The sequence below is a fragment of the Carcharhinus amblyrhynchos genome, chromosome 3 (assembly GCF_965287045.1).
Source record: "Carcharhinus amblyrhynchos chromosome 3, sCarAmb.v2.hapA, whole genome shotgun sequence".
In the NCBI taxonomy this organism is placed as follows: Eukaryota; Metazoa; Chordata; class Chondrichthyes; order Carcharhiniformes; family Carcharhinidae; genus Carcharhinus; species Carcharhinus amblyrhynchos.
In genome coordinates, this window is record NC_137326.1 from 136,148,646 (window position 1) to 136,164,843 (window position 16,198).

A 16,198-nucleotide genomic window follows, 5' to 3' on the forward strand; every position below is an offset into this window, starting at 1 on the left:
GACTGCAATGTGAACAGCAAATACCGTATGTAGAATTGAAAGTATATCACTGGTAGTAGAACACAAGAATGCAAGAAATGGGAGCAGCAGTAGACTATATACCATAGAACTATATCATTGTTATTTTACTGTCCCTGGGTCAAAATCCTGGAACTCTCTTGCTAACAGCACAATGGGTGTAACTACACCACATGCACTGCAGCAGTTCAAGAAAGCAGTTCACCAGCACCTTTCCAAGAGCAATAAATGCTGGCTTAGCCAGCATGGCCCACATCCCATGAAAGAATTTTTAAAAACCCTCATTGCAGGGACCAATTTAGTGAAGTCATGGTCAGATCGCTCATCCAGCCTGCAGGTTTTCTCTTCATCCACACAGACAGTAAGCAAGTTGTTCATACTTGTTTGTCAAAGCCTGAATTTCCATCATCATGTATGCTGAGTCCCCATATCTACCTGACTCGCAGTCACAACCTCCAGGCCCTGACCATTGTCTAACCCGAAAATTCTACCTAATCTGAGAGTTATGCCTTCTGGAACAGTGTTCAAATAACTCTCCCCCTTCCTGATGCGCCATGATGTCTGAAGTGAACCAAAGTTGCTGAAGCCACAGATATTCACCTCAGATACAATTGTCCAGGATTGCAATGTATTCCACAAACTCCCACATGTTACTGTCACAGCATGTCATGAGTCCTACCATGTCTGTCTAATCTTACTTAGTCAATTTGTTATTCATTTTCCTGCTGAAGTAGTGACAACTCTCCTAGCTTGCAGACAAAGGAAAAACACTCACCAGCCACAGGAGGCTGAAAAAAAGATATAAAAAACAGCACCTCTTTCCCCTTCTGCACTGAATTCCCACCTGTACCCAATTGATAGTGTAGCACTCAGCCCTTGTATCACTCTGTGCTTCCCTTTGGGGCCTTGGACAGTGAGGAGAGAGGAAGTAAAAGGCAAGTTTTATGACTCCTGCGATTGGATGGGAAGGTGCCATTGGAAGGCTTTGTGGGTGTTTGAAGGTGGACCAGGTTTTTTCAGAGAAAGAAGGTCCTTACAGAATGCTGGGAAGAGAGAGGAAGATATGTTTGGTAGTGGCAACATGCTGGAAGTGATGGTAATGCCAGAGAATGATCCTTTCGTTGTAGAGTCTGGTAGGTTGGAAGGTGAGGACAAGAAAATCCTATTGTGATTCCAGTGAGAGCAGAAGTGTAGGAAATGGGTCAGATGCAATTGAGGGCCATGGTAACCGAGATGGGGGAAATGCTCCGTTTAGGAAAAGGACATACATGTTAGATGCACTGTTGTGGAAGATTGCATCATTATAACATCTGTGATGGAGACAGAGAAATGGGAGAATGGATTAGAGTTCTTACAGTAAACGTATGAGAAGTTTAGTTGAGAAAGCTGCATGAGTCAGTAGGCTTGTAGTAAGTATTATTTGAAAGCTTATTTCTAGAAATAGAGACAGAGAAGTTGAGAAGGGAAAGGGAAGAGTCAAAGATGGATGAAACTCACAAATGAGTGGAAACTGAAAACAAAATTGGCAAAGTTTTCCAGTTCAGGTGAGAACAGGACATGACACCAATATATCAATATACAAGTAAAACAAATTGGGGGAGGGGATCTGAGGATAGGATTGGTAAAAGGAATGTTTAACATATCCTGGAAAAAAAGGCAGATGATGTTAAAAACCATGCAGACAGCCAGAGCAACACCTTTTATTCGGAGGAAAAATGTTAAATGAAAGAAAAAGGTCAGCCAGGTGGAGGAGGCTGGTGGTGGATGGGGAATGGCCTCCATTCAAGGAAGAAGTGGAGAACCCTCAGATTGTCCCAGTGGGAGATAGAGGGATGGGGGATTGGATGTCCACAATGAAGAAAAGATGCTAAAGACCAGGAAATTGTTGAAATGTCATAGGGCATCAGAAGAGCCATGGATGTGGATAGGGAGAGACTGCACAAGGGGAATAAAACTAGATTCAAGGTAGGAAGAAATAAGTTCAGTATGATAGGAACAAGCTGAAGCAATGAGTCTGCCTGGACTCATTTTGGATTTTGGAAAAGAGGTAGTTGCAAATTGTTTGAGGCTGGGAATCTATGAGGGCGGGGGGAAGCTGAGGCACCATGAACTCCAGAATAAATGAGGTGAATGAGAGTCCTGGAAAAAGTAACTTGAAGTTCTGTGGAACCATGGTCCAGGAGGATGTGAAAGCGGGACCGATCTATTGCATCCCCTCCTAATCTCTCTATCTTTGGGTTGACATTGGTTTTCCTCATTCCTCTGTAAACTGGATGCTTTTTAATGCTGAAGGAGTTATGAAGATGCAATTTACTGCTGTCTGATGAGGCTAGAATATGATGATCAGCATGTTAATCTCTTAAAGGAATCTTCCTAATTGTGCTTGGTTTTATTTTGTCTGGAAACTACCCCATGACATTTCTGGCAGGATTGTTGTTCAGCAACAGAGCATTCATTCTCTCAACCAGTACTAAGCATCTTCTCAATGGGGTGGGCAACAAATGTCTTGCCAGCGCACCCACTTCTCAAGATTTTTTAAAAATTGTTATTTGTATTTAAATATTTAAGTTGTGTGTACTTACTCAATTACTCCATTAGGTACTAGCCAACTTTCCCCTAGTTTATTAGAATCTGTTGCAAGGCTGCCATTAGGCATAATAATATCATCACCAGGGTCACCATTGTAGTTACCTAAATCACACAAAAAGACACAGGATCAGAATTTCTACATTTTTTTACCACTTGCTTGTTTTTTTTTGATGCTGCCATACTGCAATTTTGGCACTTTTACAATGCCAAAAATAGCTTTTGTTCCACAAGGGCAAAGTCCCACAAACAATAAACTAAATGACCAGCTAATATGTGTTAACAATGTTGGTTGAGAGATAAATAGTGAGTAGGAATTAAAGAACTCCTTTGCTGTTTTTCAAATAGTGCAATGGTATCTTTTATATTCCTGAGAGGGCAGGTAGGCTCTTGTTTTAACAGCTATCAAAAAATGCCACTTCTAAAAATGCTGCACTCTCTCACTGCAACATTGAAGTGTCAGGACTCTGTTATTTACTCAAGTCTCTGGAGTAAGCTTTAAATCTGCAACCTTCAGATGAGGAATGCTCCCACTGCTGGCAGAAAAGGTTAGGAAATACCTTTTTCACACTGAAAGTTGAAATGCCCCACCAGAAACAATAATGAAAGCAGGAGCCAGGGGTTGTAAAAACTTTTAAAGGGAAAATGGATTTTCAAACATGAGAATTTAAAAATTTAAAAAAAGGTATGGGGATCCCAGAGGGTTGTAGACACTCTGTCATTGAATAGTCAAATAAGGTTTGATATTAAGAGAATTTAGGGATATCGGGATAATGTAAGAAGGTGATGCTGAGGTAGAAGATAAGCCATGATATGATTTTACTGAATGACAGAAAGACGCAAAGGGCTAAATGGTCTACCCAGCTCCTATTTCTTAAGCTCCTATGAAACAACAGAGGAATGGAAATGTGTGATCAGTTTTTAGGGAGATGGAAAAGACTACACACGGTTCTCTAGATGTGTTCATGCAGTACAGTTCAAGCAAGACATTCCTACTTTTCCACTCCATCCCTCTTGGAATAAAAATCAACATTCCATTTGCCCTCCAAACTACTTGCTGTACCTGCATGCTGAAATTTGTAATTCATGTCCAAGGACAAAATGGAAAAGGTTCAATAGATTGAATGACCTCCTTGTGTATGATACAATTTCTTGATTCCACAAATGACTTATGTTATTACCCTGCACAATATCCCTAAATAGAATCACAGAAATCCTTTAGTGCAAACGAAACTATTCAGCCCATTGAGTCTGCACTAACTCGCTGGCATGGTGTATTATCTCGGCCCTCTCCCCTACTCTATCTCCATAACCCCACATTTCCCATGGCTAATCCAACTAACCACAGTAAAAAGTCTGACAACACCAGGTTTAAGTCCAACCGATTTAATTGACAGTAAACTCACAAGCTTTCGGGGTTAGTCCCTTCGTCACCTGAAATAAATCGGTTGGACTTAAACCTGGAGTTGTCAGACTTTTTACTGTGTTTACCCCAGTCCAACGCCGGCATATCCACATCATAATCCAACTAACATCCACATCTTTGGATTGTGGGAGGAAACCACGCAGACACAGGGAAAATGTGGAAACTCCACACAAACAGTCACCGAAGATCAGAATCCAGGTTTCTAGACAGATCACGGTGGCAACAGTGCTAACTACATGCTGTCTCATTTTTTTTCTTTTGTCATTTGTCAGACATGGGCATCACTGGCTGGCCAGCATTTATTGCCCATCCCTCGTTGCCTGAGAGCAGTTGAGAGTCAACCATATTGCTGTGGCTCTGAGTCACATGTAGGTCAGACCAGGTAGGAATAGCAGATTGCTTTCCCTAAAGGACATTAATGAACCAGATGGGTTTTTCCAACAATTGACAATGGTTTCATGGTCATCAGTAGATTCTTAATTCTGGAAATTTTTTATTGAATTCAAATTCCAGCATCTAATGTGGTGGGATTCAAACCCGGGGCCCCAGAATATCAGTTGAGTTTCTGGATTAATAGCCTAGCGATAATACCACTAGGCCATCACCTCTCCTGGATGCATATATTAAAAAGTCTGACAACACCAGGTTTTAGTCCAACTGATTTATTTGATAATACTCACAAGCTTTCGAGGGGACTGCCTCTTCGTCAGGTGAATGGAGAGTTCTGGCCTCAGACAGAGCATATAAAGCACAGACAGTTTAGAGATTACTGATTAAAATGCGAATCCTTACACCTAACCTGCTGTTCAAGACCTGAAGTGGCTGACAATGTGAGTGGAAGGAGCACTGATCACAGGTTATTGGTGTATTGTCTCCAGACAGTACAGTAAGTGAGGTTGGCTAGAACTCTCCATTCACCTGACGAAGAGGCAGTTCCCTCGAAAGCTTGTGAGTATTATCAAATAAATCGGTTGGACTAAAACCTGGTGTTGTCAGACTTTTTACCATGTTTACGCCAGTCCAACGCCGGCATTCCCACATCATGCATATATTAAACCATATTTATGGTTTAATATATGCCTATGATGAACAGCTGTCATTATACATTAGGGGCAGGATTTTCCATCTGTGCTCACCCCAAGACTGGAAAATCTCACCCAAGGTCAATGAACCTTTCCATGCTTGTCCCCCAGCCACTACAATTCTCAGGGCAGGCTGGACAAGAAAATTCTGTCCTAGGAATGAAAAGCTACTATTTTGAAAACATTTAAAAATAAATATAAATACACACTTGTGTTAAAGATTTACTCGCTATGTCTTCAGGACCTACCACACATGCCGCAGAGCAGCCCAGCATACGTAGATGGTACAGACACATCAACATGGTGGATGCCATCAAACCTCACCATCAGGCCAAAATCAGTCTCCAGTAAAACATAGGCACCACTCATCCGCACTACCAAGAGATTTTTAACTGATATGGGCAGGTTTACTCTATTTCCATTCAGCTAAGGAGAGAAAAATATACTTACTGTTTACATAAATAACAAGTCAATATGCCTCATTCATACAATTAAATCAAAGAATCAACTATCATCACACAAGCAATTTAATCTCAAACTTAGATCAGCAATTAGATTATCATTTCTAGAAAATGTTATCCAGGATTTTGTTAAGTATTTATTATACAATTTATTTATTTTCTTTATACTTCGTAGTGCACAACCTAGATTCCTTAAACTATGAACATTTTGTATTTAATAAAATGAGTTGCTTTGGATATAAAACTGATATCATGCCTTCCTGGCAATGGCAGGTACTTGAACTGAACTTGTTGGATCACTGGAACGCCCTGATTATATCATCATTCTGTCATGTACTTCATCAGATCTGGTGCAGAAATACTGCAATTTAAAATGGAATATTGGAATTAATATGCAATAAACTGTGCAAATAAATCATTCATTGTCGCATTGTGTTTCCCAACTTGTTTCCATGAACCTTACTCTAAATCAATTAAAGTGGCCCCCAAAACAAATGCAATGCTATTTACTTTTTTAAGGTTAAACATGGTTTCATATTCCAGCTATGAGAAGATTATGATGGTTAGCATCTTAAATTAATACAACTGCTTTATATCTGCTTTCCTGTCTCCTCCAGCCCTCTTCACAACACTAGCCCAGAGATACAACAAAAAATGCAAATTCTGACTCTACTAGCACATTGTTTCATTGCATCGCTGAACAAGATCGAAGGCAGACCCTGCACCGATCTGTGAAGAAACAAAGATAATACAGGGTAAACTCACATACCAGAACTTTATGATTTTTCATGATTGAAAGGGTGTTGTTGTGGACAAGCACATGTACAGACTTCACCCAGGATACTTTGGTGTTGGTACCTCTGTGTTCATTGGTAGTTGATACTTCAAAGTAAGGGGGCACTGAAGAGTCACTGCATAATTTGGACAATACATACGTGCATGTTCCCATGAAGTGGTGAACACGTGTGTCGTAAGTATTGTAGTGTGGATCTCCAGAAGCACTGCATATACCACGACCTTCACAGAAAATCAGCCAGTTAATTGGAGTTATTTACCATTCTGTTAAGTAGCTGTCATCATTTATAATTTGCAATCGACACTTTTTGGCCCATAGGATATATCAGCAGTTTATGATTGGAAAGAAACAAACCATTCACAAAACTGTCTTGTGGAATATTCTTTTTTCCATTACTTTGCTCCTTTATACTCCCTTATACATTTCTTGAAGACTTTGACTCACTGTTATGGTAAATTCCCGCTGGCAGGAGTACTCCATAATATCTGGGCCAAACAGTTACTCTTTATATATGAACCTCAGTGATGAATGTTGGCAACTTAAACACACATGCAACAATTTTAGTCAAAGTTGAGTGCTTCTGGTCTTATCCAGTGAAGCCATTGAAGGAAGACCATGCTACGAACATAATGGTTCCCTATCAAAGACGGAGGCATAGAAATGCATTTCTCAAATATTAATATTTAGAATTATTAATTATAGTTCTTTAACTTTTATTGGTGACCAATGTCAAGACTGTTAATTTGGTTTGGTCATGCATTCAACATTTTCATTTGCTGAGCTCATAACACAGAGAAGAATAAACACGGGGTGAGATCTAGCAGCCCTGTTTGCTGCAGGTGTAAATCCCATTGTGGATGCCAAATCACGTGAGGTCAAGTGAATATTACAGATCTTGGTTTCAGATTTTCCCTGTGTCCCGCCAGAAATGGCATGAACTTAACTTGCATGATTTTAAATAAATTTTTATACTATTAAACAGCTTTACACAATAGTGTTGCCTCTCTGGCACGTGACATCATGCCAGCACGAATCACGACAGGTCTTCACAAATAAAAACCAGTCATAATGACCATACGGGGTGCTCAGAGATACATTATGGTCCTGGGTTTGAAGTCTAAGACTGGACACTGCCCCCTGGCACACAGGTAGTGCCAGGAGGCACATGAAGGGGGGGGGGGTGGGGGGTCGCTCTGGCAGAAACGTAACCCTCTTCAGTGGTTGAGGTGGAGTAACCTAACCCTCCATCAAGGGGATGGGTTCCCTTACATGTTGTGGGAATAAAAGGGGAGAGCACTGATGGCTGCAAGGGTGGGGGATAGTTGGTAGAGTCCCAATGACAGCAAGGGAGAGTGGCCCCCAGTACTTCAGTGGAAGGAAAGGGGTCCCCAACGCTTGTAGAGATGTTATTTGCTGTCCATGGAGAGATTGGGAGAACCGATTATAAAACTTTAAAGATGGTGCCCTGATCCCACGAGAACTTGCCTTGCTGGGTCTATTAGGCTCCACCCCATCAGAGTGATGGCATTAACCATGTTCCCTGATTTTGTGCATTAAATGCCAAAAGATCTGGTCTGAAAATTTTTCTGTGTCAATAGAAAGAAACATGGACTTTTTCAGTTAGACCCAGACATTTAGCCATTTTTGGGAACATTCCACCCGTAGAAACAAACAGGGAAAATTGTGAGGACAATGCTCAATGTCAAGATATGCAAGATAGTTAAAAGTGTAACCTTCAGACTATTTACCAACTTTTAGTAAAACGAGTTGATCCCAACAAGATGTGTGCAAAGCATATGAAATTGAAGGATTATTCCCAAGTGACCAACCACCATGATACATAAATGATTAAATAAAATCAGTTTTTCCAGAAATTAACATAATCATTTGTTTGGCTAAAGTAATAACATTAAAATTTCAACTTGCAACCCACCATTAATGAGACTGCAATAAGAATTGAAGTAAATGATATTGTAGAATACTGAAACCCTACTACAATCCCGCCTACGTCAGAATTAATTTCTGGTAACAAGACCCATCATCATTTCTAAAAAATAAAAATGACATCTGTGATATTTTGACTCAATTGATCAAAACTGATTAAATGGTTAATACAAATATAGGATAGGTGAAAAAGTAGCAATCTCTAATTATCTACTAGCAACTCAAAGTAAATGAGACTTGAATAATAGCACAATCAATATCCCACATCACATGTCGGCTGCTTTCATTTACCTGTTGTGTCAGGAGTCAAGGTGCTGGTTGTAGTTGGAGTGCTCATAGTGGCTGTTATATCACACATGTCTGCAGAGAAAACATGGTTAAAAAGTCAGAAGAATCTCCAAGTTATAAACAAATCAAGTCAACTTTGCACACTCACCCAATGTGGAAAATGAAAAAGGACAACACATTATGACGAGACATACAGCAGTTTGTCTTTAGCAAACAGGGTCAAGGAGAATCCCAAGGCTTTTTATGCACATATTAGGAGCAGGAGGGTAGCAACAGAAAGAGTAGGCTCACTCAAGGACAATGGAGGGAAGTTATGTGTGGAAATGGGTGAAATCCTTAATGAGTACTTTGCATTGGTATTCACCAAGGAGAAGGACATCATGGATGTTGAGGTCAAAGATAGGTATGTGAATGATCGAGACTACGTCACTATATCAAAGTAGGAAATATTGAATATCCTAAATTGCATTAAGATAGACAAGTCTCTAGGACCAGAGGAGATGTATCCCTGCGGGAGGCAAGGGGAGAAATAGCTGGTGCTTTAACAAATATCTTCACATCCTCTTTGACCATAGCCAATGTTGTTCCCTTGTTTAAGAAAGGAAGCAGAGATAATCCAGCAAATTATTGGCCGGTGAGTCTGACATCAGTAGTGGGGAAGCTTTTGGAGAAGATGCAGGATTATGCACATTTGGAGGAAAACAAATTTGTTAGTGACAGGCAGCTTTTTGTTCAAAGAAGGTCATGTCTCACCAACTTGATTAAGTTTTTTGAACAGGTGGCAAAAAACATTGACGAGGGAAGGGCTGTGGGTGTCATTTATATGGACTTTAGTAAGGTGCTTGACAAAGTCGCACATGGCAGACTGGTACAAAAACTAAAATCACATGGGATTCAGGCTGGGCTGGCTGAATGGATACAGAACTGGCTTGGTTATAGAAGGCAAAGAGGAACGGTGGAAGGGTGTTTTTCAGAATGGAGATCTGTAGTGATATAAAGCAGAAGTGGTCCGCTCTTTGAGAGCTAACTCTGAAATAACCGAAGAGGAGCACGTCGCCTTATAATCTGTAAATAGAGTATGTGTGAACTTCAGCAATTTCTCGTGATTAAATACAAAATAAATCCCTGATACTCACATTAACATGTAACAATTTATTTATCTAACTAACAGTGAGCAAATTAACTTAACTATTAACAAACTGAATAAATCCCTTCAAACTATTAACTATTCCCAAATAAAACAATATTCTAATGGTATGCTATTCAAATAAATACAAATCCCACTCATTAACAAGAATAGAATTTAGTCTTCTTTGTTACCTTTGCTATCTAGATGGTGCTTTCTCAGAGACATAGATGAAGCTATGAGAGACAGCATTTTTTTTTTCTCTCTCTCTGTCTCTCCAGAGCTGAAAACAAAGCCTAGAGCTATTAGCTCTGGCAGTAGCTCTATTTCTTTGTTCCACTGTTCCACTGTTCCACTTCTTTAAACCCACGGTGACATATCAATATTTTCCACAATAGGATTGGTCCTCTGTTGTCAAAACCATCAGATTTAAATTTAATATGTGGAGTGCCGCAGGGATCGGTGCTGGGGTCTCAGCTATTTACCACTTATATAGATGATCTGGAGGAGGGGGCTGATCTGAGGGTGACGAAATTTGCTGATGGCCCGAAGATGAGTGGAAAAGCAAATTGCGTGGAGGGTGTGGAAAGTCTGCAGGGGGATCTGGATAGGCTAAGCGAGTGGGTGAGAACCTGGCAGATGGAGTATAATGTTAGCGAGTGTGAGGTTATCCACTTTGGCAGAAATAATAGTAGGAGGGATTACTATTTAAAGGGCGAAAAGCTGCAGCATGCTATGGTGCAGAGGGACCGAGGCATCCTTGTGCACGAGTCGCAAAAACCCAGTCTGCAGGTGCAGCAGGTGATCAAGAAGGCTGGGCGAATGGGCCAGGAAATGGCAAATGGAATTTAATGTTGGCAAGTGTGAGGTGGTCCACTTTGGTAGGAAGAATGGTAGGAAGGACTATTACATACGTGGCGAAAAACTGCAGCAGGCGACGGTGCAGAGGGACCTCGGGGTCCTTGTGCATGAGTCGCAAAAACCCAGCCTGCAGGTGCAGCAGGTGGTCAGGAAGGTGAATGGGATGCTGGCCTTCATAGCGAAGGGGATTGAATATAAAAGTAGGGAGGTCTTGCTGCAGCTGTATAGGGCATTGGTGAGGCCGCAGCTGGAGTACTGTGTGCAGTTTTGGGCGCCGCACCTGCGCAAAGATATTTTGGCCTTGGAGGGAGTGCAGAGGAGGTTTACTAGGCTGATACCGGAGTTGAGGGGGTTGAGCTATGAGGAGAGGCTGAATAAACTAGGCTTGTACTCGTTGGAGTTTAGAAGAATGAGGGGAGATCTCATTGAGACGTATAAGATGATGAATGGGATGGATAGGATAGAGGTGGAGAGACTCTTCCCGCTCAAAAAAGACAGTAGGACTAGGGGGCACAGCCTCAAGATAAAGGGGGGGCGTTTTAGAACGGAGTTGAGGAGGAACTTCTTCACTCAAAGGGTGGTGAATCTCTGGAATTCTCTACCCGTTGAAGTGGTGGAGGCTGCCTCGCTAAATATTTTCAAGAAGCGGGTTGATGGGTTTTTGATAAGAGAGGGGATTAAGGGTTATGGGGAGAGGGCCGGAAAGTGGAACTGAGCCACGACAGATCAGCCATGATCTTATTGAATGGCGGGGCAGGCTCGAAGGGCCAGATGGCCTACTCCTGCTCCTATTTCTTATGTTCTTATGTTCTTATGGAATGCTGGCGTTTACAGCGAGGGGGATAGAAGATAAAAGTAGGGAGGTCTTGCTGCAACTGTACAGGGTAATGGTGAGGCCACAGCTGGAGTACTGCGTGCAGTTTTGGTCGCCGCACTTGCACAAGGATATATTGGCCTTAGAGGGAGTGCAGAGGAGGTTCACTAGGCTGATACCGGAGATGAGGGGGTTGGACTATGAAGAGAGACTAAATAGACTGGGTCCGTATTCGTTGGAGTTTAGAAGGATGAGGGGAGATCTTATAGAGACGTATAAGATAATGAAGGGGATGGATAGGGTAGAGGTAGAGAGATTCTTCCCACTTAGAAAGGATAGCAGGACTAGAGTGCACAGCCTCAAGATAAGGGAAGGGCAGTTTAGATTGGAGTTGAGGAGGAACTTCTTCACTCAAAGGGTTGTGAATCTCTGGAATTCTCTGCCCGTTGAAGTGGTGGCGGCGACCTCGCTAAATATATTTAAGTCACGGGTAGATAGGTTTTTGATAGACGAGGGAATTAAGGGTTATGGGGAGAAAGTGGGAAAGTGGAACTGATCCACTTCAGATCAGCCATGATCTTGTTGAATGGTGGGGCAGGCTCGAAGGGCTAGATGGCCTTCACCTGCTCCTATTTCTTATGTTCTTATGTTCTTAATAGGTTTTTGGTATCTAAGTGCCTGGTTCAAATTGATTGGCTAAATTCAAAAGTCTGTTGTCTTGGAAAAACTGCTGCTTGGCCTTTTGATGTTAATGTTTCAATTTATTTCTCTGTGTACTTGCTGTTTAAGTCTTTCAGCACAGAAAAAGCGCCATCTTTTAACAGGACCATGTTATGCTTTCTCCCCTAGCATTTTACAATTTTACAAATAATCTATACAACTTTGTAACAGCAGCTAGTGGTGTTCCGCAGAGATCAGTGCTGGGATGTCTGTTGTTTGTAGTATATATAAATGATCTGGAGGAAAATGTGGATGCTTTGATTAGTAAGTTTGCAGATGACACGAAGATTGGTGGAGTTGCTGATAGTGCTAAGGATTGTCAGAGGATACAACAGGATATAGATAGATTGGAGACTTGGGCACAAAAACGGCTGATGGAGTTTAATCCGGACAAATTAAATTTAGGTATGAATTATATTGCAAATGGCAGAACCCTTAAGAACATTAACTTTGAAGGATCTGGGAGTGCAGGTTCACAGTTCCCTAAAAGTGTCAACGACAGTGGCCATGGTGATTAAGAAGGTATATGGCTTGTTTGCCTTCATTAGCTGGGGTATTGAGTACAGGAGTTGGGAAATCATGTTGCAGTTATTTAAAACCTTGGTTAAGTCTCATTTGGAGTATTGCGTGCAGTTCTGGTGAACACACTACCACAAGCATGTGGAAGCTTTGGAGATAGTGCAAAGAACCTCCAAATTCTATGGAGATGCTGCCTGGCTTTGAGAGTGTTAGCTGTAAGGAGAGTTTGAATAAAAAAGGATTGCTTTCACTGAAAAGATGGATGCTGAGGGGAGGCCTCACAGAGGAATTAAAATTATGAGAGGCATAGACATGGTGGATAGTCAGCGTCATTTTCTAAGGTAGAAAATGTCAATTACAAGGAGTCACAAGTTCAAAGTGTTAGGGGGAGGGTTTAAAGGAAATGTGTGGGGGATGTTTTTCGTACAGAGTAGTGGGTGCCTGGACCGCACTGCCAGAAGATGTGGTAGAAGCAGGCATATTCTCAACACTTAAGACAGCATTGTGATAGGTATGCGAGTAAGTAAGGAATACAGGGATACTGACAGAGTAAGGGTAGATTTTTGTTTTAGTCAGGGTATCCTGACTGTTCCCTGCGGAACACCACTAACTGCTGTTACAAAGTTGTATAGATTATTTGTAAAATTGTAAAATGCTTGGGGAGAAAGCATAACATGGTCCTGTTAAAAGATGGTGCTTTTGCTATGCTTAAAGATTTAAACAGCAAGTAAACAGAGACCCAAACTGAAACATTAATATCAAAAGGCCAAGCAGCAGTTTTTCCAAGACAACAGGCTTTTGAATTTAGCCAATCAATTTGAACCAGGCACGAAGATACCAAAAACCTATTAAATTTAAATCTGATGGTTTTGACAACATAGGGCCAATCCCATTGTGGAAAGGGTTCCCTGATCCTGTGCTATACTTTTCTTTGTTATTTGTTCCAAATACCAAAACAAAGACCAGTGCTGGACAGAGAGAGGTTGTTTTCTCTGTCTGGTAAAACACAAACGCAGGAGCACAATCTCAGGGTAAGGTGTCAAACTTACAGATTGTAATGAGAAGAATTTTTCTCATACTTGGAATTGTGAATCTTGCAGATTCTCCATTCACAAATGCCATAAATTTGAAATCGTTGAGCACATTTCAATCACGGATGAAAGGATTTTGGAAATCTCAGAGAATATAGGGACCTGTGGAGCAGCTTGGAAAGTAGAGCGGAGGCAGAAGATCAGACACAATCACATTTAATGGACTAGTTGGATCAAGGGGCAGCATAATCTGCTCCTGCTCCAATTCATTAAGATCTCATCTTCATCAATGTTTAAGTCACATACCCAATGAATCACAATATATATCATATATCAGAAAACTAGACATGTCTACAAACCTCCACAACATCCAGTATGAAAGGAGATGTCATCCACAGCAATGTCACTGCGATAGTCATTGCCCCGGACTGCTTCAATGAGGATCTGTAAGAGAAAGCATCAAAATATCAGCACGCAGCAGATAGCAACAGCAAGTCAAACAAAACAATTTCAGATCTCCTTTTCAGTAACACTGGGGAACAGGGTAAATAATCAATTCATTATTTTCTTGATACAACCACAGTTATCTCCTCTGATTTAAAATTAACAAGTTCAACTTTATTTGAAGATATAGAATCTTTATTGGATTTCCGGCTGTTGTTGCAAATTGCCCGAGTTCATCACATAACAAACACCAAAAACAATCACACAAATATTTTTCAGATAGTTTACCTGAGAATTTCCTGAGAGCTGCAGGCCCACTTCTCCTGCGATCCATTTGTTTCCCTTATTTCCTGTCTTTGACCACATTAGTGCTGGTATCCCTTCTTCAACCTGGTAAACTTTCAAAGCCATGCTATGAGCCACTCCATACATGTGGTACCAGAATCGCAAGCACTGAGCTCCTGTCATTTTGCATGGAGAACTGACCAGTTGCGCTCTGTCTCCTTCACGGCCGTCATTTCCTTCAATGTAGATGTAGTAACCACCTGGACACACAATTATGCTCACTGGTTAGAAACAAATCTTCTGCTCTTCCAAGCCCTACTGGTAAGATAAGCACCTCACATTGCCTACCTGCAGTGGTGTGGTCATAAGACGGGCCTGTGTGACTTGACGGTGTCGAACCACTGATGCGTTTCCAGTCCAAATTATCTGTTTTGGATTGAGTCCAATTGCACAGACCAACATCAAAATTACAGTCCAATGCACAACCTGTGGGTTTCATACACAACAGTTATTTGCACCTTTAATACCCGCAGCGTTAACCAGAAATCAAAACAGGTAAAACCATCGCAAGGAAGTTCCATAGGAATCACAATCATCTCGACTGGAAACAGTTTCAAAGTTCTCCACACTTCCTTTCAAAGAATATCCAGGCCAATATGACAGAGCAAATCAATGACAGAATTATTCAATTCATGCAAGAAAAGGCAGAACATCTTACATTCCTTATAACTGACATACTGGGTGTTGCGGCTCTGCCCACTGCACTTTGGTGATGAGATTCCTGTGTTGGAAATCATGTATATTCAATCACCAAATACAGTGCGCTAGGAGGATTTGGTAGCTTTTCATTGGGCATTATGTGAATAGTCAAATAGACTTCCATTTTTATGAGTTACCCTGCCTCTGCAAAATTAACAAGTAGCCTCAGTAGCCCAGAAGAATTAGTCCTTTCTGTTGCAGATCCACACTACAACCATTCAGCACGAGATTGACTGAATCCTCCGTTCTCGTCCTAATGATGTTCCAGAAACATCACCCAAACGTACTCCAGGGATCACGTTTCAATTGATGACCAGAAATGAACAAATATTTAAGAATTACTATTTCAAAAGAACCTGTGCTGAATATATATAAAAGAATGGTAAAAAGTGATGACCTCAACATCAACAGAATAAGTCAACTATTCATGGACGTAGCTAATTATTAACAATGGGAATGTGTTTGGAAGGGAAATTGTGACTTATCCATATTACTCATTAGGAGTCACAGAATCACAGAGGTTTACAGCATGGAAACAGGCACTTCGGCCCAACTTGTCCATGCCGCCCTTTTGTTCAAACCCCTAAGCTAGTTCCAATTTCCCGCATTTGGCCCATATCCCTCTGTATCCATCTTACCCATGTAATGCTTTTTAAAAGGAAGCCTGAGAAATACAATAGTGGAAAAGAACAAGTCAAGATACGTGATATCAAACTTACTTTTCTCAACACAGCCACTCTGTTCCATCCAGTCTCCCAGAACAACACCAACTGCTTCACAGGCTGAAGCATATGATGCCAGAGCATTGCACAGCAGCGCAGAATCTCCTCCAGTAGCACAGTGGTCATACACACAACTTTCAAAGTACAACTGAGGAGGAATATACCAGTGACAATCTTTGAAAGGGCCACTGTTTGCCAAAATAATTTTGCAGTATTCCTCAGCCTCTTCATTTGATGATGGCTCACAGGTGGGTGGTGGTAGAATGGTTTCATTACACCTGTGCAAGGAAAATCAAGTATAATTTCTGTCCTCAAG

The 16,198-nt window shown here is 41.2% G+C and overlaps 2 protein-coding genes across 2 annotated transcripts in view; both read right to left on the reverse strand.

Annotated features, from left to right (window-relative positions):
* Positions 1-6,862, reverse strand: part of LOC145341162 (zonadhesin-like) — a 72,169-nt gene extending 65,307 nt beyond the window's left edge. Inside the window, exons 1-3 of the mRNA XM_080186075.1 lie at positions 6,343-6,862; positions 5,361-5,538; positions 2,601-2,709 (exon numbers count right to left, since the gene is read on the reverse strand). Coding sequence (XP_080042201.1) covers positions 2,601-2,709; positions 5,361-5,538; positions 6,343-6,522 — 467 coding nt within the window. The 5' untranslated portion in view covers positions 6,523-6,862. The remainder of the gene's footprint in view (positions 1-2,600; positions 2,710-5,360; positions 5,539-6,342) is intronic.
* Positions 6,863-8,384: 1,522 nt separating this feature from the next.
* The window catches only part of LOC145341274 (IgGFc-binding protein-like), a 75,280-nt gene continuing 67,466 nt past the window's right edge, over positions 8,385-16,198 (reverse strand). Inside the window, exons 86-91 of the mRNA XM_080186199.1 lie at positions 15,880-16,160; positions 14,750-14,887; positions 14,405-14,661; positions 14,032-14,116; positions 8,605-8,673; positions 8,385-8,416 (exon numbers count right to left, since the gene is read on the reverse strand). Of these exons, the coding sequence (XP_080042325.1) occupies positions 8,385-8,416; positions 8,605-8,673; positions 14,032-14,116; positions 14,405-14,661; positions 14,750-14,887; positions 15,880-16,160 (862 nt within the window). The remainder of the gene's footprint in view (positions 8,417-8,604; positions 8,674-14,031; positions 14,117-14,404; positions 14,662-14,749; positions 14,888-15,879; positions 16,161-16,198) is intronic.